General features: G+C 40.4%; 2 protein-coding genes across 6 annotated transcripts in view; one reads left to right on the forward strand and one right to left on the reverse strand.

Moving 5' to 3' along the window:
• The window catches only part of LOC126249016 (zinc transporter ZIP3-like), a 46,802-nt gene extending 35,989 nt beyond the window's left edge, over positions 1-10,813 (reverse strand). Inside the window, exon 1 of one of the 4 annotated variants that reach the window (XM_049950615.1) lies at positions 10,683-10,813. The gene's annotated coding sequence lies outside the window, so the exon portion shown is untranslated. Of the gene's footprint in view, positions 1-9,303; positions 10,523-10,547 lie in introns of those variants that run through there. The other 3 variants (XM_049950614.1, XM_049950617.1, XM_049950616.1) reach the window with 3 other exon arrangements.
• A 78-nt stretch (positions 10,814-10,891) lies between these two features.
• The window catches only part of LOC126249017 (spermidine synthase), a 59,334-nt gene continuing 47,695 nt past the window's right edge, over positions 10,892-22,530 (forward strand). The window contains exons 1-3 of one of the 2 annotated variants that reach the window (XR_007545588.1): positions 10,892-11,313; positions 11,940-12,060; positions 12,147-12,393. Coding sequence is in view for 1 of the 2 variants with exons in the window: in XM_049950618.1 (XP_049806575.1) it covers positions 11,183-11,313; positions 11,940-12,060; positions 12,147-12,393 (499 nt within the window). In the remaining variant the exon portion in view is untranslated. The remainder of the gene's footprint in view (positions 11,314-11,939; positions 12,061-12,146; positions 12,394-22,530) is intronic. The other variant, XM_049950618.1, reaches the window with a different exon arrangement.

The following is a 22,530-nucleotide window of genomic DNA, read 5'->3' on the forward strand; positions in this document are numbered from 1 at the left end:
AAGGCTGAAATTACAATAGTGAAAATAAATAATTTCTACAGTCAATGGTGACTATGATGTCCTGTAAAAAGTATTACATGAGTGTGAACCTCAATCATGAGGTGTTAACAGAATGAGTTTCTCAGGAAGTGTCATGAGAAGTTAAGTCTGATAATAATATGCAGGGAAAAGGTACGAATTTTGTACTTATTTTCACAGTGAACGTGTGTCTCAGGAATATCAGATGTATGTTTGTTCTCTCTCCAGCAATTTTTTTATGCACAAGAAGAGAGTGTTTTCATTAATTAATGCTTTGTCAACATTAAAGGAAGTAGTTAAAAACAATGAGAGCAATCACAATAATAAATATTATTTCTGTCAATCTTTTAGATGTGGATTTCTACCATTTGACAAGTAATGAAAAATACACTATGTGATCAAAAGTATCCAGACACCCGCAAAAACATATGTTTTTCATATTATGTGCATTGTCCTAACACCTACTGCCAGGTACTCCTTATCAGCAAACTTCAATAGTCATTAGACATTGTGAGAGTAGAATGGAGCAATCCGTGGAACTCACGGACTTTGTACGTGGTCAGGGGATTGCGTGTCACTTGTCTCATACATCTGTATGCGAGATTTCCACACTCCTGAACGTCCCTAGGTCCACTGTCTCTGATGTGATAATGAAGTGGAAATGTGAAGGGACACGTACAGCACAAAAGAGTACAACCCGAACTCGTCTGTTGACTGACAGAGACCGCTGACAGTTGAAGAGGATCATAATGTTTAATAGGCAGATATCTATCCAGACCATCACACAGGAATTCCAAACTGCATCAAGATGCACTATAAGTACTATGAGAGTTAGACGGGAGGTGAGAAAACTTGTATTTCATGGTTGAGCGGCTGCTCATAAGCCACACATTATGCCGGTAAATGCCAAACAACATCTCGGTTGGTGTAAGTAGTATAAACATTGGATGATTGAACAGTAGAAAAGCGTTGTGTGAAGTGACGAATCACGGTACACAATGTGGCGATCCAATGGAAGGGTGTGGGTATGACGAATGCCCGGTGAACGCCATCTGCCAGCATGTGAATTGCCAACAGTAAAATTCAGAGGGGGTGGTGTTATGGTGTGACCATGCTTTTCATGGAGGAGGCTTGTACCCCTTGTTGTTTCCTGTGGCACTATCACAGCACAGACCTACATTGATGTTTTAAGCACTTCCTTGCTTCCCAATGTTGAAGAGCAATTCAGGGATGGTGACTGCATCTTCCAACCCAATTGAGCACCTGTTCATAATGCACGGCCTGTGGCGTTGTTGTTACACGACAATAACATCCCTGTAATGGACTGGCCTGCACAGAGTCCTGACCTGAATCCTCTGGGATGTTTTGGAATGCCGAGTTTGTGCCAGGCCTCACCGACTGAAATCTGTACCTCTCCTCAGTGCAGCACTCCTCAAGAAGCCTTCCAGCACCTTATTGAACATATGCCTGTGAGAGTGGAAGCTGTCATTACGGCTAAGGGTGGGTCAACACCACATTCAATTCCAGCATTACCAATGGAGGGCGCCACGAACTGTACGCCATTTTTAGCCAGGTGTCCGGATACTTTTGATCACATAGTGTAATCTTCTGTGGTAAATATATACCACTCAAAAGTCATGGAAAAGTACCAATACTCTAGTAATATCAGTTCAAAACTTGCAAAATTTGTGTTGTCATTTGGTTGTGCTCTGGACAGCAGCACAATACCTCCACATGGCGGTGCTAAGGGCAATGGCAGAGCAAAGGCATCCCAGTCAGCACTGTTGAGAAACCATCCAGTTGGATGCCCAGTGAGTGATGCTGAGGGAGGGACAGAATAATCAGAAAATAATCACCGTTACACATGTCATCATGGATTCTCCAATGGACGGAGGGGAGAAGACCAGGGCTGTAAATGGGAAGATCGATGGATGAATAAGATCCATATGCCACACTAAAATGTGTGGGGACATCAATATTCAAGAGATAAAGATTGAACTCTGCGAGCAAAGTTTCAATAACTTGACCATTGCCACTGGTTGCAGTTCCAGCCCACAAAGGGTTGTGGTCATTGAAGTCACTTAAAATGAGGAAGGTTGGAGGGAGTTGAGAAATGATTGCAAACAACACATTCTGAAACACTTCACCATCAAGAGGAAGATACACATTACAGGCAGTAAAATCCAGTGACGTCCTCCACAAACAGCCACAGCCTCCAAAGTCATACTGAGTGAAAAAAATGTGTTCCCTGTAGACAGAATCCAGAATGTACATGCAAACTATGTCTGACACACTGTCATAGTCAGCTTGTAAAATAACGCTGAAAGCTGCAGAGTGTAGGGGTTTTCACTGCCGGGAACCGCTTTTTCTGGAGGGCAATGCAAAAAAGTACGGGAAATGCATAAGAGAGGCTGTATCTAAGCCATGTGGTGGAAAAAAAAACAACAGTTCCTCTACTGGATCACACTATCAGTATCCTCTAGGGGCGTGAAGGGACCAAGGAGATAGATCATGCTCCAGGGTCATTTACTGCCACTGGTTATGAGGATATGGTATCAATACACATTGACTTTGAAACAGGTTGTGTGGGGGGGATCCATTGCCACAGAGGACACCAGGCACTCTACCTGTGGTACAGAGTTTGAACGTACAGGGTCCAGTGGCTCGGGACCGCTGAAACCTCCTTCATCTGAGAGGTCATCTTTTTGTCCCTCTTCTCTTGGATGATTTCACTGTCTGTGAGGGCTTGTCTGCCCTATAATCTTATGTTAAAGGTTTCATGCAATAAGTCATGTATTAAAGTGATCAACAGTACATACGTCTTGAAGCACCATTAACTACCCAGATTATACAGGGTGGTTCATTGATAGTGACCGGGCGAAATATCTCATGAAATAAGCATCAAATGAAAAAAACTACAAAGAACAAAACTTGTCTAGCTTGAAGGCGGAAACCAGATGGCGCTATGGTTGGCCCGCTAGATGGCGTTGCCGTAGGTCAAACGGAGATAAACTGCATTTACTAAAATAGGAACCCCCATTTTTTATTACATGTTCGTGTAGTACGTAAAGAAATATGAATGTTTTAGTTGGACCACTTTTTTCGCGTTGTGATAGATGGCACTGTAATAGTCACAAACGTATAAGTGCGTGGTATGACGTAACATTCGGCCAGTGCAGAAGGTATTTGCTTCGTGATACTTTACCCGTGTTAAAATGGACTGTTTACCAACTGCGCAAAAGGTCGATATCGTGTTGATGTATGGCTATTGTGATCAGAAAGCCCAACGGGCGTGTGCTATGTATGCTGCTCAGTGTCATGGACGACATCATCCAAGTGTCCGGACCGTTCGCCGGATAGTTATGTTATGTAAGGAAACAGGAAGTGTTCAGCCACATGTGAAACATCAACCACAACCTGCAACAAATGACGATGCCCAAGTAGGTGTTTTAGCTGCTGTTGTGGCTAAACCACACATCAGTAGCAGACAAACTGTGCGAGAATCAGGAATCTCAAAAGCGTCGGTGTTGGGAATGCTACATCAACATCAATTGCACCCGTACCATATTTCTATGCACCAAGAACTGCATGGTGACGACTTTGAATATTGTGTACAGTTCTGTCACTGGGCACAAGAGAAATTACGGGAAGATGACAGATTTTTTGCATGAATTCTATTTAGCGATGAGGCGTCATTCACCAACATCGGTAACGTAAACCGGCATAATATGCACTATCGGGCAACGGAAAATCCATGATGGCTGCGACAAAAGGAACATCAGTGACCTTGGCGGGTTAATGTATGGTGTGGCATTATGGGAGGAAGGATAATTGGCCCCCATTTAATCGATGGCAATCTGAATGGTGCAATGTATGCTAATTTCCTACGTAATGTTCAACCGATGTTACTACAAAATGTTTCACTGCATGACAGAATGATGATGTACTTCCAACGTGATGGATGTCCAGCACATAGCTCGCGTGTGGTTGAAGCGGTATTGAATAGCATATTTCATGACAGGTGGATTGGTCGTCTAAGCACCACACCATGGCCCGCACGTTTACCGGATCTGATGTCCCCGGATTTGTTTCTGTGGGGAAAGTTGAAGGATATTTGCTATCATGATCCACCAACAATGCCAGACAACATGCGTCAGTGCATTGTCAATGCATGTGCGAACATTACTGAAGGCGAACTACTCGCTGTTGAGAGGAATGTCATTACACATATTGCCAAATGCATTGAGGTTGACGGACATCATTTTGAGCATTTATTGCATTAATGTGGTATTTACAGGTAATCACGCTGTAACAGCATGCGTTCTCACAAATGATAAGTTCACAAAGGTACACATATCACATTGGAACAACCGAAATAAGATGTTCAAATGTACCTACGTTCTGTATTTTAATTTAAAAAACCTACCTGTTACCAACTGTTCATCTAAAATTGTGAGCCATATGTTTGTGGCTAATACAGCGCATCTGTCACAAAGCGAAAAAAGGCACATGTTCTAGCAGCACAGGTAGAGTACCCCGTATGAAATCATGATAATGTGCTCCATTGAGTGTAAGTGGAAGTACATGGGGCACAATCAAGACATCACCAACAATGCCTGCCCAAACGTTCACAAAAAATCTGTGTTGATGACATGATTGCACAATTGCGTGCGGATTCTCGTCAGCCCACACATGTTGATTGTGAAAATTTACAATTTGATCACGTTGGAATGACGAATTTAAAATGACCTCTAACATGGAAATTAAGCGTTTCCGGACACATGTCCTCATAACATCTTTTCTTTATTTGTGTGTGAGGAATATTTCCTGAAAGTCTGGCCATACCTTTTTGTAACACCCTGTATATGTGGATGAGTTACACTTATTATGAGTTCGTTGTTGACTGCAGTTTTTTTTTAACAAAAAGGAAAATCCTGTTACGTAAATGGCTAGCATGTAGCCATGCTTTCACAAAGAAAATTTATCTTATTTGTGAACGTACTAACACATTCCACATCATAGCGAGTAGTTGCAATTATGTTTAATATCATATGCATAAAACTTTTTTTTTAAGTGGATGGTGTAATTGTTTCAGGTAGAAGACTTTCAGAGTTCTTAGACAAACCAAAAGGAAGGAACAAAAGGTTTTAGTATCCTGCTGATGATAAGATCCTTGGAGAGGCAGCACAAGCTCAGACTGGGGAGGGAAATTGGCTGTGTCCTCTTCAAAGAAACCATCCTAAAATTTGCCTCAAGAGTTTTAGGGCAGATACACAAAACCTAAAGCTGGCTGGTTGGATGGGGATTTGGACCTCTGTTTTCCACATTCAAGTACAACATGCTGGCTACTACTCCATTTCAATCAGTTTCAGAGCTCTTTGCGAAAGGAATAGTGAGAGGAATCTAGTTAATTTTCTGTGAAATCTTAAAAAGGGGTCTTGGAACCACTGTAGCCATCGACATGAAACTTATACAGGACATTAAACTGTATGTTCTGAGTCTACTGATCTACAATAATTGCATTTCAGCCAGTGCTTTCGGAAATACAATTTTTTTAATTACACTGTTAAAATTGTGTGTACTTTTTTGTATGTTCTCCTAAATAATTTTAATTATACATAACATTATGTTGTTCTTTTAGTTCAGTTGACTCCGGATTTGTATGTAATTACTCCCTGGTTTCCGAGATTTAGGGAAAAATGCAACAGAAAATGTAAATTTTCAGGAACGGGTTCTAAAGTTTCAAAAGACTGTGACTCACTTAATACATGCTTAATTTTTTATTTTTAGTCACTCAGAAGCACGCTGCACCATACTGTATATCATCCTCTTGATCTTTTTCCAAGTTTTTTCTTCTTTCTGGACAGCATACTCTGCTTTATCAATCCGAACCTTGTCCATCCGTTCAAGTTCTCTGATGCAGTGCTTTCACCCTACCAATGTTGCCATCATTATAAGTAATAACAGCATCACTGACACCCCCCCCCACTTTAGTGTCTTCATTCCAAAAAAACATTTTTTGGTAAGCGAGTCTATGTAAGATTATTGAACAACTCATTGGGATTTTGATGCTAATCATGCAAACACTTCTTCAGTAATTCAGGATTTGCCAGATCTCTGTAAATAGGTTTCATGATATTCATGACTGCTGCTGGGATGGAATGTTTATGGGTGTATGAACTGTTTGAGTACTGGGCATTGCGGTAATTGCACCATTAATCATGTCCAGGAGGGCAAAGGTGGTGTACTGGTTTTTCATCAGATGACAGTCTGTGGAAGAAGGTAGCCCATTCTGCCTGCTTCATTTTCAACAAATCCTTAGTATTATTTCTAATGGTCATCCCATAATACTGCTGTAGTTCTTCAATCGTTTTCTCTGTCAGCCTGCCTCTTATGGTTTTACCATCGGAAAGCTTCTTGTCTCTCAAACTCTGTTTCAACTTCCTCAACCTGGTGCCCATCCTCCTCTGGACATAAACTTTAACACAGCAATCCACAGCCTTCTATATAAAAAATTACCGATTTTATTAGACCCTGAAGTAATGCACGTACAAATTTTAACATTTTCAACCAGTGTAGATTATATTTTAAAAGATCAAATAAAATACTTTCCATGTGAGTTTATAAGTGATAATCATTTTATTCAGAAAATAGCAAATTTTATAATGAGATAAAAATCCGAAAATGTGATTTTTTTTCCATTCTAGCTCCCCTTAATAAAATACCAAAGAAATATTTTTTTTCCATTCTAGCTCCCCTTAATAAAATACCAAAGAAATATTACAAATGAAGGCACCACAACAACAGCCAGTTTCCTTATGTGGTGTTTACATGACAATGGAGATGAAACACCTAACACCACAGTGCTCCACTACACCGAGAGCAATCATTAGGTATTTTTGTGACAAATCTCACTGTGAGCATTAACAGGAGTGGCCCACCATATTCTTATTTTAAAGAGCTGAGGAATGCTTTTAAGAAAAATATATTATCCCAAAACAGAAATGAAAATGGTTATTGCAATATCTTTACAATAAAGTAATTGCTCCTTTGTGTACAACCACCTGCCAAAAACTTGTTTTAATAACTTGAAACATTTACAATTTATCATGGCAACAACAGGACTATACATGTACTCTTAAAAGACTCTTGCGAGATGGCTAATGGGAGCAGCTGCATCTATAGAAATTAGATGACACTGAGCAGTATTTACTATTTTCTGATCACTGCTAACTTCATCAGTCAGATAACATAGCATTTATATTGATGCCAAGGCCATAGGTACAAGTGAAGACTAATTACTGGTCAAGTTCGAGAAGGATATAGGAGACAGATAGGACTACACAGTGCAGTAAAGTCATTGCTAATATCCTATCACCATCACCATCAATGTGCAAGAACTGGGTAAATCATCTTCGTGTCAACATGTAAATTATATTACTGTAGTGATAAGTTTTCTACAGTACTTTATTTGTTAATGCAACTTACGAATCATGTACATGAAATATGTGTCAGAACATGCTATTTTCCATTTCTCCAAAGCATACAATCAAATTATATTTTATGAAGGAAGGTGGTCGTGGGCATGACATCATAATATTGCAGAAGAAAGCTAAGATTTGTCGGGTGCGTTTTTTTCTGATGTTTTGACAAGCGTATACAAGTCTGGTTTTCCAATATGAAGTTGGAGTAACCCCACATGGTTACTAATCACATCTTTCATGCAATGCCTAGTGTCAACCGAAAGCATCTGTTTCCAGTTACAAACAATATTATTTTTAAAGTAAAATTTTATGTATACATCTTAGAGATCCAGTCCAAATTAGTCTAGTGTGATATTCATTTTAAGCGATATGTAAAGTGACAGTAGAATATGAAGAATAACCAGTACTCTAGCAGGGACAGCAGCAGCTTGGTACTGCACAAACTGCTACCGCCATGCAGCAGCGCTGCTCAGTCGCTACTAGATGACTGGTAATATTTCATGTTTTACTGTCTTCACTGATACATATCAATAACACAAATATTGCATTATGCTAATTTATTTGGGAGTTCTCTACCAAATGCACATGTAAAATTTTGCTTTGAAAATAATTTTATTTTTAACAAGAAACAAACCAACATTTTTATTTAGTACTGTATGGGTCATACTGAGGGCAGCAACTCAAAAAATAAAAGCCAAACACAAATAAAAATGGTAGCAGTATTTATTATACATGCAAGTACATACTTTCCACTATAACTTCTTATACAGTTGTACATATAGTTGAGGGCTTATGGAAATTTTGCTACTACATTTTCAGCATAGAAATTTGCGACATGTTCCCAATAGGCCTATACTTTCAAGTAGAATAGTTTCTCAAATTGTGGAAAAATTACTAAATGCAAATATCATCTTGTAACTCCTTTCTCTCTGGTCACAACACCAAACATCTCACCAACTCATCACTTGTGATAATTGCCTGCTCCGTGTTCCTGACAACATTCTCTCTCTCTCTCTCTCTCTCTCTCTCTCTCTCTCTCTCTCTCTCACACACACACACACACACACACACACACACACACACACACACACACGTGCCATCCACACATTGCCAATTCAATCAGTATTTTGGTCCCTCCTATAAATCTTAATGATGTTTGCTAGTCATGTCCCATGCATTTAGAAAAATAAATAACTCCCTGGATCTAACATGCAGCTGTGTTTTCAGTCTGATAATTTTTACCATCACTGGTTACTAACTGCAACAGGCCTATATGCAGTTCACAGGAAAAGTTACATTGTGGACCATCTTGCAGTTTTTGTAGTGTGTGTACAATATAAGTGCACAATATGCATCGCAATACTCACCAAAGACTTTTCTAAATTCACCTTGCAATTCTAGTTTATATGATACGAGAGTGTGATAAATATGATGCAAACGCAGAAAGTATGCTACGCTACAGGGCACTCTCTTACAACCACCTTCACCTGGAATTCGTATTTGCTGGTTTCACCAGCTCTCAACCAAATTACCAACTTTCAAATTAACTTAGACCTTGGGCTTCACTACATGTGTGTGTGTGTGTGTGTGTGTGTGTGTGTGAACATGTCGTGGGGAGAGGTGGTTGGGACTTCACACTATAGCCCAGTTCACAACTAAAACCAAAGCAAGTGGTGTAGGTTTCCAATCAAAATAATGGACTTTCAAGTGCCACATGCTCTAAATGATAATTGCATTGCTGCGTTATCAGAATGTATATTTCATGAATTAAGCTTACTTTTTGAATAGTTAAGACACATACCTAATTGATGTAGTATCGCCTTTTTTCCCCCCTGAGTCAGGATCCAGCTTACCCAGTCAAAAGAGGGCACTACAGTTTAAGAATTGAAATCAAATTGTAATTTAGCGTTTCTTGTACATACAGAACATTACCAAAAAAGAAAATTGTGTAAACTGCTCAAAGAATTTCTGAACTGTTTGACATTACCCACAGAGACACAAAGTTATTTTTGTATTTCTTATTTTCAAATTATCCGTATATTTCTTGTGTCTGGAAATCCATATCACTTAAAATTTAAATCAACTGCTGCACAATTTGAGTAAACTTTACACATAGCACAACTACAATACATGTGGCATAACAATTCATGCCACATTAATTGCTTCAGATTATTACCAGCACAATGATGTGTAAAACTGTTTCGTGTGCTTTATAATTTTGCTATCTTCTTTCTTTCTCGATTTTTAAAATTGTACTCTCATGTCAACAATACTAACACTAGTGGCAAAGCACTTACTTACACAAGACTTTAAATGTTATTGCCAGCAGCTTTGCCCAAGTTGGCCACAGAGAGAAAACCATGGTGGTTAAACCAAGATTTTTAACGTCATCACTTGTTATTTATTACTATTTTATCTCATTACTTCAAGACATATTAAATGCCTCTCCTGCTACGACATGAACAGATTTGTCTTTTGATGATCTACTTAATACCAGTGGATACACCAGCCCAATACGTTACTCCTTGTAATTGCTATGAAATGAGATTCATTTATTACAGTATATAGCCTGCATTATCTTGCTCCTAAGACAGAAATATTCCGTAACTCCACTTAGTTTACAGCAATCGTTATTTTTGCAAGTTCATATATTCGTCTGGTTTGTATGTTCCACATAATAATTTTTCTGTGGCATTTATTCAGTTCTGTATTTCATACAGCATTAAGTACAAGTGGTTGTAGCCTAATTCAATTTCACGTAACTTGTAATGTACGCATCGAGAGAGTTCAATTTTTTTGTCAAATTCGAACGATATTGTAGCAATACTGGAGATCCTACATGAACAAATATAGGCCTTGTTGGTGAAGCTGCCGGTAATACCTCCTGTAAACTGTACAAAATGTTAGTGGCACGCTGTGGACAGCTCTCACTGAATTGGGCTAGTAATTTACCCGTTCCTTTACGTTGAATCCTTTTGCGCAAGATGCTTAAAATCTATTAAATTGCCCCCCCCCCCCCTCCCCCCAACAATGTTTTTGGTTTACCTCGTTCCCATTATGAAACTGCAACTGAACATCAGAGTTGCGAAATATAGAAGAAAACTGAAGACACATTCCAGTCAGGGGAAAAACTTAAGACTAATCAGTCTTCCTCTAAACAAGTGAAACAAAATTACGCACAAACAACACGTTTCACATTACGTTTACGACTTCGCCACTGCGCTTCCAACGAAATACAGGTTCACAACTTGTCTCTGTTCTCTACGTACAAAAACAAATGTGAATGAACGATAAGAACAAATGAATGAAACACTGTTTTGAGTGTGGAAACTTGAGGTCATTTGACGCATCACAAACGTCAAATTCAAGGTTATATGCAAGCAGTGCTTCGCTATAACCAATAGTTTTGACAACAAAGCTTAATAACATGGGAACTGCAGTGTACCATCTATTTAATCATTATTCTTCCTAACTTGCTCTCGGCTAAGAAAAATGGCACTTTTGAAACTCTTTCGAATGTTTCGCTTGGCAGCCCTGCTTGAAGCGTCTGTTCGTGGTACACGTGGTTTAGTAAGTGCTGAAGAGCTGGTAACGTTATTTTGTGGTCAAATTTCAGCTGTTGGTCGTGCATATACTGCATTTGTGAGACACACGTAGGCATTGGCCGTTATTTAATTATTATGAATCAACTGAAAGAAGGCTGGTTTAGTGAGCTGTGTACCCTGTGGCCAGGCTTTTGCCTTTCGTTGGAAGTAGACAAGGTTTTACATTCGGAACGTTCTGAGTATCAGGATATCCTTGTGTTACAAACGTGAGTGTTAGTAATTGTTTAGACATTTATTTAAGTTTAAAAAGTGTCGCCACATTGTATTTTGATAGTTAAAAATTGTTATCGCTTGCACAATGAGTTCTTGGAACTCTTTACCAGAGATGCATTGAATTCTGTATCATTTTATTCAGAATGATACAAAAAAAAAATTAACTCCGTGAAGACAAGGAATATTCCTGACACAGTTACGTTGTGTTTTTTGCGCACAAACACTAGCACGATTTTAAAGTAAATGTTTAGATAGAAAGTTGTCATGCAATGGCTCTGGAAACCACCAGCTGCTACTAACAATATCATATTTTTATTTGGTATAACACGTGTTGTATCTTGGAGCGTTATTCTATAAATTCAGACACATTTGAATATAACAAAAAGATGTGCAACACCCTGTTCTGCAAAAATGTAGGCAAGGCGGCGCAAAAAAAGAAAAGAAATATATATACAGTTCATCCAAAAACCTGTTTTTTCTTTAACATTGTGCAGTGCTCTCAGAGTTCTCCCGTCATTGCAACCTGCACTTTTGCATCTGTGTTTTGCTCAGGTCAAGTCTGTTTGTTTTCAGCTCTTAGATTGTGTTCAATTTTATGTTTGACATTTGTCACTTGTAGGAAGTCCCATGGCCGAGCCCTTATACTGGATGGCATTATCCAGTGCACGGAGTTCGATGAGTTTGCATATCAGGAAATGATTGCATTTCTACCATTGTGCAGTCACGTATCCCCTAAAAAGGTATTTGTCACTGAGATGTGATTACGATCTTGTCCTTCTTTCTTTTTCCACAAACTTAGTTCTTTTAACTTGTGTGTTTGCTCTAGGTTTTGATCGTTGGTGGTGGAGATGGAGGTGTGGCACGAGAAGTTGCCAAGCATCCTTCTGTAGAGTCGATCGTCCAAGTTGAAATAGACCCTAAGGTTTTAGAGGTATCCAAGCAATTTTTGCCTTTCATGGGGCAAGGCCTGTCTCATCCAAAACTAAAAATACACATTGGTGATGGATTTAAATTTATGGCAGACCATGAAGAAGAGTTTGATATTATAATAACTGATTCTTCTGACCCTGTTGGTATGTTATACATTGAAATAACCACTTCAGGTATTCATGTGTATTTTATATGTGAACTGCAGTTGTGCATGTCCTCAGTGGGTAATACACATTGCGCTGTTTAGCTTTGTGTATTTAATGGAGGATTGCTAAATTTACTCATTCGTGTGGTGTACCTTCTCACTCTTTGTTGTGGAAATTTTATTTATAATAATATTTTATTATAAAGGAAGGTCTGAATTGTGCCTGTAAAAGTTCTTCAGATTTTAATGTCTTTTGGTAATTTGTAAGGAGGCATGCTGTGCAACAAATATCTCACAAATTATAATAGCATTTCAACTAAACCACAGCTTGTGATGATTAATTTTTGGATGTATTTTAGCCATGTTCAATTTTAAGGATCATCTTTCGGGTTAAGTTTTCCACTGAATATTTATCAATGCTCTGTTGTACAAAGAAAATGTCAGAACCATTTCTTTTCGGTTTACTGATGTTGATAACAAATGTTTTTAGATGCTGTGTGTCCAAGTTTTAACAATAAGAATACAAAATACAATTGATTAACTAATGTGCCATGACAAAAACACCAATCAGTTGTGGTATGTATGGAAAAAGCATAAATACACAACTGGCATTTTAAAATGTTTGAGACTTGCTTGCCAGCGGCACCTCTGTCCCCTCCCCTCTTTCTTTTTTGGCATTTAACATGATTTTTCAATTCTTTCAAGATTTTGTATATGTCTCATAGTATGAAATACACCAAGTCCCACTGTGGTACCAGATAAGGCTATAACTGACTGGGAGAACTGGTTTGTGAGTTGAATAAAAGTGCATCCCACATTCAGTAGGTGAATCCATGGCAAAGCATTGAAATTGTCAAGTTAATCTTTGGGCTGTACTTGCTTTAGTTCATTCAGTGATATGGCAAACTGTAGTGCAATATGATTCGAGGAAATGGAGGAAGGGGGGCAGGCAGCACAGATTTTGATTAATGATGTGTTACATTAACATTCAGTTACTGACAGAAATTTGAAGACGTGTAATAAGACTTTTGGAAATTTTATATGTGTATGGGTCCTAAATAATTGTTTCCAAAGTTCTTGAAAGATATATTTAGGTGTGAATGTAATGAGGAAATGGAGGAGCTAGGGTGCTCCCGTCATAGATTGTGACCAGTGGCCAACAGCAATAGTATTTTGTTTGTATAAAGCATTTATTTTATTCATTGTACTAAGTTTTTCTGTGGGGAAACTAACTGTAGCTGCGTATTTCTGTTTTGAGTACTGTTTATTAATTTTTTTTCTTATTTCTTGTGTTTTGCAAGTACTACTGTTACTTTATCCTTGTAGTGGTCGCCCCTTTGTGCTGTAGTAAAGAAGGATTAAGGGTATACGGAACGCCCTATGCTTACAATGTTAAATTGAGCTAAAGGTTGGGAACATTTTCTCATTTGTTATTTGGACGATACTCTTGATTTTTTCACAGAACGCAGAGATATGTTCTGCTTTTATGCTGAATTATTAATTTTGAAAAAATAATGTATAGTTTTTCAGATATTTTATTTTTTGTAAATGTTAAAAAAAGTTATACATTTTAACAAGTATTTTAAAATTTACATCCATTAATACAAAATAATTCCACGTCTTTTAATTCAGATATATTAGAAGGTCTTAAGGAACAACTACAGAAAATTTCATCTTTCTACTATAAATAGGCCCTGAGAAAATGTACCTTATACACACAAAAACTAAAGTTACGGGAAATTAGCTTCAAAGTTTTTACTTCAGTACAAGCCTGCTCCATAGCTTGTATTATCAGAATTGTCCAACAGCTTCCTCTTGATGGCTCTGCTATGCTGTCTAGCCGTCTTTGAATATACTTTCATGGCATTATCTGAAGACCTGAGCCGTTCCTTGTCCAAACAAAGCATAGCTGCGGCAGTTCGTAGTCCTACACAGAGCCCCAACTTCTGCAGAACTTTGCACTTTGTTATATTGCCCTGATTGAATGATGAAACAGCATCATAAACGCCAAAGTGAAGTGTGTTTATACCCACAAACACAGTTTTAGGTAGTCTATTCCATATCACATGGTTCACACACTCATTTGGATTTTGAGTCCGGCCATGAAGACATTTCTTTAGTAGACTAAATCTGCGAGGTCTCGGAATATTGGTTTTATTTCATCCATTATGGCAGGAGGCAGGTGACGAGGGTGATAGTACTGTTTCTTAGTTACCTTGCCTCTGTTGTACTTGCACCAACTATTGTCTCCTTTTGGACATAGCCCATGTTGGGGATTCTCATTGTTTGAAGCTGTATGAAAAAACAGAGCCCAGACTGCTCTTCTCATTAATTCTGCACATGCTGTATTCTGTCTTATTGCTAGACCATAGCACTTCTGAATATGATCTATTGTAGCATCTGTCAGTCTATTTTTCCCATCTAAAGTTTTTCCATCGCTCAATTTCTTGCCTTTCATGCTAGCCTTGAGCCGTCGAAGTCTTGATCCCATCCTTTTCTGAACATGGCCAACACACTCCAGTTTGGAAATTTTCACATCGTTACCATAGGGTCTCAGTTCCTCAATTTCTTTGAAAGCCTTTGAGTCACCATCTCCAAGATAATTTATGTATCTAACGTAGTACCATTTTACTGAGTGTTGATAAATACTTCTTACACCAGCAACTTCCATACCACCACTTGACCCATAGTAATTTCCTATGCACTCCTCTTCATGTTTAGTTTTCATTTTCTCCTTGCATCTGCAATGCTTGGAAAGTGTTGCCACATCAACTACCTTACCAGTGTCCACACTTGTAGCTGTTACTACCCCATTCAGAAATGTGTGGCCTCTCTTCTGCCAGCTTCCATCAAAAGCTATGGACAAGTCTCTGCTATTATTATTTTCAACAACTGCTTCCTCAACAGCATCTTTCATGTTTTCCTGTGCCACATCTTCTACAGCAGAGCCTATTGCAATTATGTGTTTGTTAAATTTTGAAGGTGTAGGAGGGAGGTTCATCACACCACACGACATGGCACCTGCAGCCCTGCCCTTTCCTATACACCGTAATCCATAAACCAGTCTAATGTTTATATCGTATAGTTTACCTGTATCTGCAGTAACATGTGAGGAATTGAAGAAAGTAACACTGTGTTCGCAATAACTGCACATCATCTCTAATTCACAAGCAAGTCCTACATGTAAGATTGTTTTCAATGAAACACCACATTTTCCACATTGTTTGCAGCACACATTGTTCTCCAAAACGTCTGATAATAAATAGACGTTAATTACCTCATATTTTGTAGTCCCAGCATTTAGTTTCTTGTATTCTTCTTCAATTCCAGCTAGTTTTTTCTTGAAGCACTTTCCGGTGTAGTGGCAGCAGCATCACTCAATGTATCACTACCAGTGTTGAGGTTAGTCGCTACTGGGACATCAGATACTGATGAAGATGAATCAGACGAATTTTTAGTACACTTTACTTGCTTGCGCCAATGTACATGCTTTCTAAATACCTTCAGACTAGGTCTTGGCATGTTGAAGGAAAGAAAACTCAGTCCGCAGCTCATGGCCGTGCGGTAGCGTTCTCGCTTCCCACGCCCGGGTTCGATTCCCGGCCGGGTCAGGGATTTTCTCTGCCTCGTGATGACTGGGTGTTGTGTGATGTCCTTAGGTTAGTTAGGTTTAAGTAATTCTAAGTTCTAGGGGACTGATGACCATAGATGTTAAGTCCCATAGTGCTCAGAGCCATTTGAACCAAAGAAAACTCAATGACTTCTCCACATACGACTTTCACAACAACGACATGGATGTACTCACAAAGGAAACAATACAACTGGTGCAGAATCTATTGTCAACTGTCTAGCAGTGTAGCCAACAGAAAAGCTAACTCTCTTGTGCTCAATTATATCTCTGGCAAGGCTGTCTATATCAGGTATATTTCGCGTCTCATATACAAGGTGCGGAACATTGTGTGTCGAAATTATTTTAAAAAATTATTTAAAATAGTTCTATTCGCATCATCCAAATATTTTATACATGGTATTAAATGGGAGAGTCTAAATTTTTCAAAAATGCATTTACCCAAAAATCAATTTTTTTCATCGAGAAGCTCATTCCGTATACCCTTAAGACAAGGGGAATGCAACTGTCTTCTTTGGCTACTGCCAACATTTCAACAGGTGAACTCCTCACCATTTTTCAAGGCATAAATAAACTGAGAGAGAATTAACAAGGAAATTTAAATCCTCACTGTGTGTGTGTGTGTGGGGGGGGGGGGGGGGGGGGAGCTTTCTTAGATGATTCAGATGACACTATTGTTGCCTGGCTTCTTGGCAGTGAGAATTTGCACAGTTTTCAGAATGTTTGAATTCAGTCCACCCAAATTTTCATTTCACTGTGGAGGTGAAGGATGGCTGCCTTCTCTTCCATGATCTTTTGGTCAAGTGGAAGATTGATGGTATGTGTGGCATATTGTTTATAGGAAGCAAACTCAAACAAATATGTTTCCTTCAGCCTGATAGTTGTCTCCATCCGGTTACGCATGAATGTATACATTTTACCTGGGCTAATAGGGCCCTCATAATCTCAGACCCTGAAAGTTTGTCAGCTGAGGTACTCCACCTTGAAGACTCATTTTGCTAGTGCGATTATTGTAAAAGGCAGATTGGATGTGGAATTCTACCCCTGTGGAAGACCAAGGCGCAAGTCCTGCCCAATCCACCTGCCCAGCACTTCCTGTCACAGGCTTATCCTAGCTCCATCAGAGTCCGGACCACCTGTGAAAGCAGCCATGTTGTATACCAACTCGGATCCTGCAAGCACTGTACAGCTTTTTATGTCAGTATGACTACTAACCTGCTGTCCATCTGGATGAATGGCCACTACCAAATTGTTGCCAAGAATAAAGTTGACCACGAGGTGGCACAACATGCAATTGAGCACACGATGCTCAATTTCAATGGCTGTTTCACGACCTAGGGACTGATTACCTCAGATATTAAGTCCCAGAGTGCTTAGACCCATTTGTTTCACAACCTAAGTCACCCAAGTTCTTCCCTCAACCAACATATTGTGTGAACTATGCAGATGAGTTATCCTTGCAACACACACTTCGCTCTCATAATTGTCCTGACCTGAAGCTCTGATTACTCACTGTATACCCTTACACTCCAAGCAACAGTTTCCCCTTCCTCCGTCCTGCCACCTGTTCCCAATCCATGTATCTATGTGTCGTACAGCATGCACCACTCCCCACCTGCTCTGATAACTGTGCATTGCGTGCCTAGTCCGTGCATCTGGCACCCCTCCCTTTGCATTCCTAGGTGACTGTGTGGGTGCCATATGAATTTGTTTTTGGTACTGTGTCAAACTGTTACCATGACGATCATGCAGTACTCTTGTACTGTTCTCAAAGCATAGTACATGACACACACAAATTATTTTCCCATTGTGCTTAAATTGGTAGGCAGGAGTTCTTATTAACAAATTACTTTATTTTCAGATTTGGTCACACAACATATGATGTCCCTTTGCAGTGCTTTCAGAAGAGGTCCATCTAGAGACTTCAGACAAGAGACTGCTTGAAATATACAGCCAAGTTCAATGTTCTCATCTCCAGCATTGTTCATTAGGGTTCAAGGAGTCTTCCATCCAGCGTATTCCATGGAGGTGTGGGGTGTCTCTGCACTTGCTCAGGTGTCACATTGGCTGTTGCACCTCAGTGCCGCCTATAGCCCAATGAATACCTGAAACAGAATGTGCACAAAACCGAAAACCAATATCTAAAATACATAAGTAAACATGAGTCTGCAGAATATCATCATGTAACATAAAACAGTACCATAATATCATCATATTATAGTCCCATAAATAATGCTATAACTCTACACGTTTACTCATTCATGTATGTCGTTAATGGAGCAGAAATTTTAGTATGATACATTTGTGCATATTTTAAGTTTCATAATTTCTGCATCCTTTCACAGCAAACCGCCTACATCCTTCTGAGCTGCTAGCCACCCACCCCCAACCTGTCTCCCTCCCCCCCTCTACCCACCCCATTTGACACAACTCCCACCCAAACCATCTGCTAAAATGGAGCACTAGCGTTGCTCATCTAGCAGGTGCCATGTAGAGGCATAGGGGTGTGTTTGTTTGCTTGCCCCTCCTACTAAGGATTTAAATTTTCTTGGAAAACTCTCTCTCTCTCTCTCTCTCTGCATTTTTTCTTTGAAAATTAGTGTTCACCTGATAAAATATCAGTGGTTGTCAAAGACATCACCCAGCTACATCTTCATAAGTTGTCTGAACATATTATATGCTGGGAGAAATTCAAGTTTGAGAGATATGAGATGTTGACAAGTTCTGAAATAGTGGTGGGGCCAGTAACTCACCTCCATGGCTAGGATTGGGGTTGACTTTCCTCTTAGGTCAGAACTTATGGAGAGAAAGCGAGGCTGTTTGCTGTTGGTAGCTCCAGGTGATGGGGCCCCTTCAGGAAATAACTGCTAAATCAAGAAGATAGCCTAGTTTGAATTTGGTACACTTGCTAGGGGTGTCATCTAAGATGTGGAGGACAATCTGGTGACATCTGTTGTCTGTACTGCTTGCAGTGGTTTGCAAGTTACAGTATTTGTTGGTGCCAATGATGCCTGTTGCCTATGTTCAGAGGCCATCCTCAGTTCCTTCTGGCAGCTGGCCAAAATGGCAAAGGTTGCTAGTCTTTCGACATAAAAGTTTTCTGGGTGTGGTACCACATCATAACGTATAAAACTACTGCTGCTGGAGAAAAAGCCAACGTTTCGGTCACTGGCGAATGAGAAGTTGGCTGCTGTTAACCAAATGCTGGATGTCAGCCGTGCAGCCGCAGTTACTCACCAGTGGTGCTCGTGCCTCATGTTGACAGTGCGGTCTATTGGGCTCTGATTGCTGGCAGCCAAGCCCAAGTCCATCCTCCCTATTCATGTTATTAGGGTGTTTAATTATTTCGCTAGCCGCACTGTGTAATACATGCACCTTGTCCTGAGTGGAACCTAGCATGTCCTGGATCCTGCAACCACTATAGAAGACAGGCTGCACCCCAACCCGGTGAAGTTGTTTGTCTATTCGATCAGTAACATTTTTCGCATAAGGTAAGTGCACTGTTGCCTGCAGTTTGTCTATTTCTTGCTTGTGTTCATCGACAAGGCTGTGTGGATCTACTTACGGCTGTAGCTATTGGCTAGAAACATTGTGCATAGCCTTTTAAGCTCCGGTGTTATGTTTTGAGCATCACTTAGGTGCTGCACACTGATTGCCAAAGAACGGATGACAGAGTTGTTCTGCGCAGGATTGGGCATGCAGATACCTGCCTATATGTGTAGGCTTGTGATATACTCTGTGCCCCAGTGTGCCCTCCATTGCCCTGTATACTTTATGATGCAGTACCACACCCATAAAACTTGTATGCCGACTGACTCTGGCCGCGGAAGCCTAAGCAATTATGTTGCTAGTCTTGCTTAGGGGGTACAAGTGAAGTTCTAAATGTGCAGAATCATCCACAGATCGGACTGTGGTATTCCGGTTTGGAGCAGGCTGGAAGATGTGAAATACAGATGATCGAGTGCAAATTTTGTGACCCATGGTATCAGGTTAGCAGCTATCAGGGTAGAAAAGTTGTGTGTCACATGAGAGTTTTTCAAGTTAAATGTACCCCTCTGTTTACTGGATGAGAGTTAACGTGAAGTACAATATAAATGTTGTGTACGTCACCTGCAGTTGTTTTGAAGGGGAATATCACTGTACATCAGAAAAGTAAATTTAAATATAATGTTACTTAACTAAAGAATCGTTCATGGTAATGTCTGAGTTGCTGACACTTATTGATGACAACAACACTTGCATAATACTAGGAATAGAAAGTTGCTTGAAAGCAGAAGTAAATAGCAGTGAAATATTTAATTCTGCCTGTGACTGGAATATGTACTGATAAACTGAGTACCACTGGTGGTGGCATATTTATCGTTAGGCTCCCAGTCCCATGGTCAACTGAGGCAGGCCGCGAAGCCATTCCCACACGAGGAGATACCATCAGAGTTTCTAACCGCCAACCTACTATGGCTAACTGCATTCATTATAAACAGATGTGTGCAAAGTGCCATCACATTCTTCAGGATGGCAAAAAAGCTAGCTGTATTCATTCACAAGTTCTTTTAACATCTCTACTCCTTCCTCTGTTGTGTGGGCCAACCTCGGACTGATCTCTGTGACCAAGATTCATTCGCCAATTTCTGGTCTGACAGTAGCAGACGGTCATTGTGGACCCTGTTGCTATCTCCAACACCTTGGGCCGCCATTTTGTGGATATTTCAAGCTCTTCACACTATCACCCTGCCCTCCTCCGTCGGTAAAGATTGGAGGAGGCTCGGGAGATACCCTTCTCTTCTCAGAATCATGAGTGCTACAATGCAGCCTTTACTATTAGCGAGCTAGATCATGCTCGCAGTTCATCTCGACCCTCTGCCCCAGGTCCAGATGCTGTCCACATTCAGATGTTGCAGCACCTGTCTCTTGTAGGCAAGCACTTTCTGCTTAATACATAGAACCGCATCTGGGCAGAGGGCACATTTCCCAGATGTTGGCATGAAGCCACCATCATACCCATACCTAAGCCCGGCAAGGACAAAAACCTTCCTTCTAGCTACCGCCCCATCTCTCTTACCAGCTGTGTTTGCAAGGTGATGGAACATATGATTCATGCCTGCTGGTATGGTGACTACAGTCTCGCAATATACTATTGACTGCACACTGTGGATTTTGAGCACACAATTCTGCCGTTGACCATCTCTTTACTTTGTCCACCCGTGTCATGAACGGTTTTCTGTGGAAATCCCAGAATGTGGCCATGTTTTTGATTTGGAGAAAGCCTACGACACCTGCTGGAGAACTGGTATCCTCCGTACTCTACATGTGGAGCTTCCACGGCTGCTTGCCCTGTTTCCCTGAGGAATTTTTAAAAGACAGAGTTTTCAAGGCGCGTGTGAGTTCTACCTTGTCAGACACCTTTATCCAGGAAACTGGCATGCCTCAGGGTTCCGTCTTGAGTGTCATCCTCTTTGCTATTGCCATAACCTTATAATGGCCTTTCTCCCACCGGGCATCTCTGGTGCCCTTTTTGTTGACGATTTTGTCATCTAATACAGTTCTCCATGGATCTGTGTCACTGAGCGGCATCATTAGCGATGTCTCCATCGTCTTTACTCCTGGAGCATCGGCAATGGCTTTCATTTTTCCAATATCAAAACAGTCCGTATGAATTTCTGGCTGCACTATTGGTTTGTCACACCATCTTTAAATCTTGGCCGTGTTGCTCTTCCATTCATTGAAACTATGAAATTTCTGGGGCTCATGCTCGATAGGAAACTCTCTTGGTCCTCCCTTGTGTGTGTTTGTACTGGTCCCTTTCCCGTTTGAAACTAGATTATGTGTGCTTTGTTTATGTGCCTGCATGTCTGTCCCTCTTATGCCATCTAATATTATCCATCTTGGCATCTGTGTGGCCACTGGCGCCTTTTACACTAGCCCGAATGAGAGTCTGTGTGCTGAAGCTGCTGAACTACCACTGTCCTACCACTGTGACTTTCTCCTCAGCAGGCATGCATGCCTTTTGTCTGCCATGTGTGGCCACCCATCCTATGCCTCCTTCTTCGATGATTGGTAGCACACTGGACTCGCATTCGGGAGGACGACGGTTCAATCCCGTCTCCAGCCATCCTGATTTAGGTTTTCCGTGATTTCCCTAAATCGTTTCAGGCAAATGCCGGGATGGTTCCTTTGAAAGGGCACGGCCGATTTCCTTCCCAATCGTTCCCTAACCCGAGCTTGCGCTCCGTCTCTAATGACCTTGTTGTCGACGGGACGTTAAACACTAACCTAACCTAACTTCTTCGATGATTCATTTGATTGCCAGTATGGGGCGCATGCCTCTTCTCTGTTACCTTCTGGAGTCTGCTTTTGGCACTTGCTCTGGTGGCTTAACTTCACACTACCTGCCACTTCACCGGTGGGTGTGAACCATTCACCACCTTGGCTTCATGAAGTGGCCTGTGTTCATCTTGGCCCCTGATTCGCTTCATAGGAACGCTACTCCAGTCTCGCTCTATCGCCTTC

Source organism: Schistocerca nitens, chromosome 3 (genome assembly GCF_023898315.1).
Source record: "Schistocerca nitens isolate TAMUIC-IGC-003100 chromosome 3, iqSchNite1.1, whole genome shotgun sequence".
Lineage (NCBI taxonomy): Eukaryota > Metazoa > Arthropoda > Insecta > Orthoptera > Acrididae > Schistocerca > Schistocerca nitens.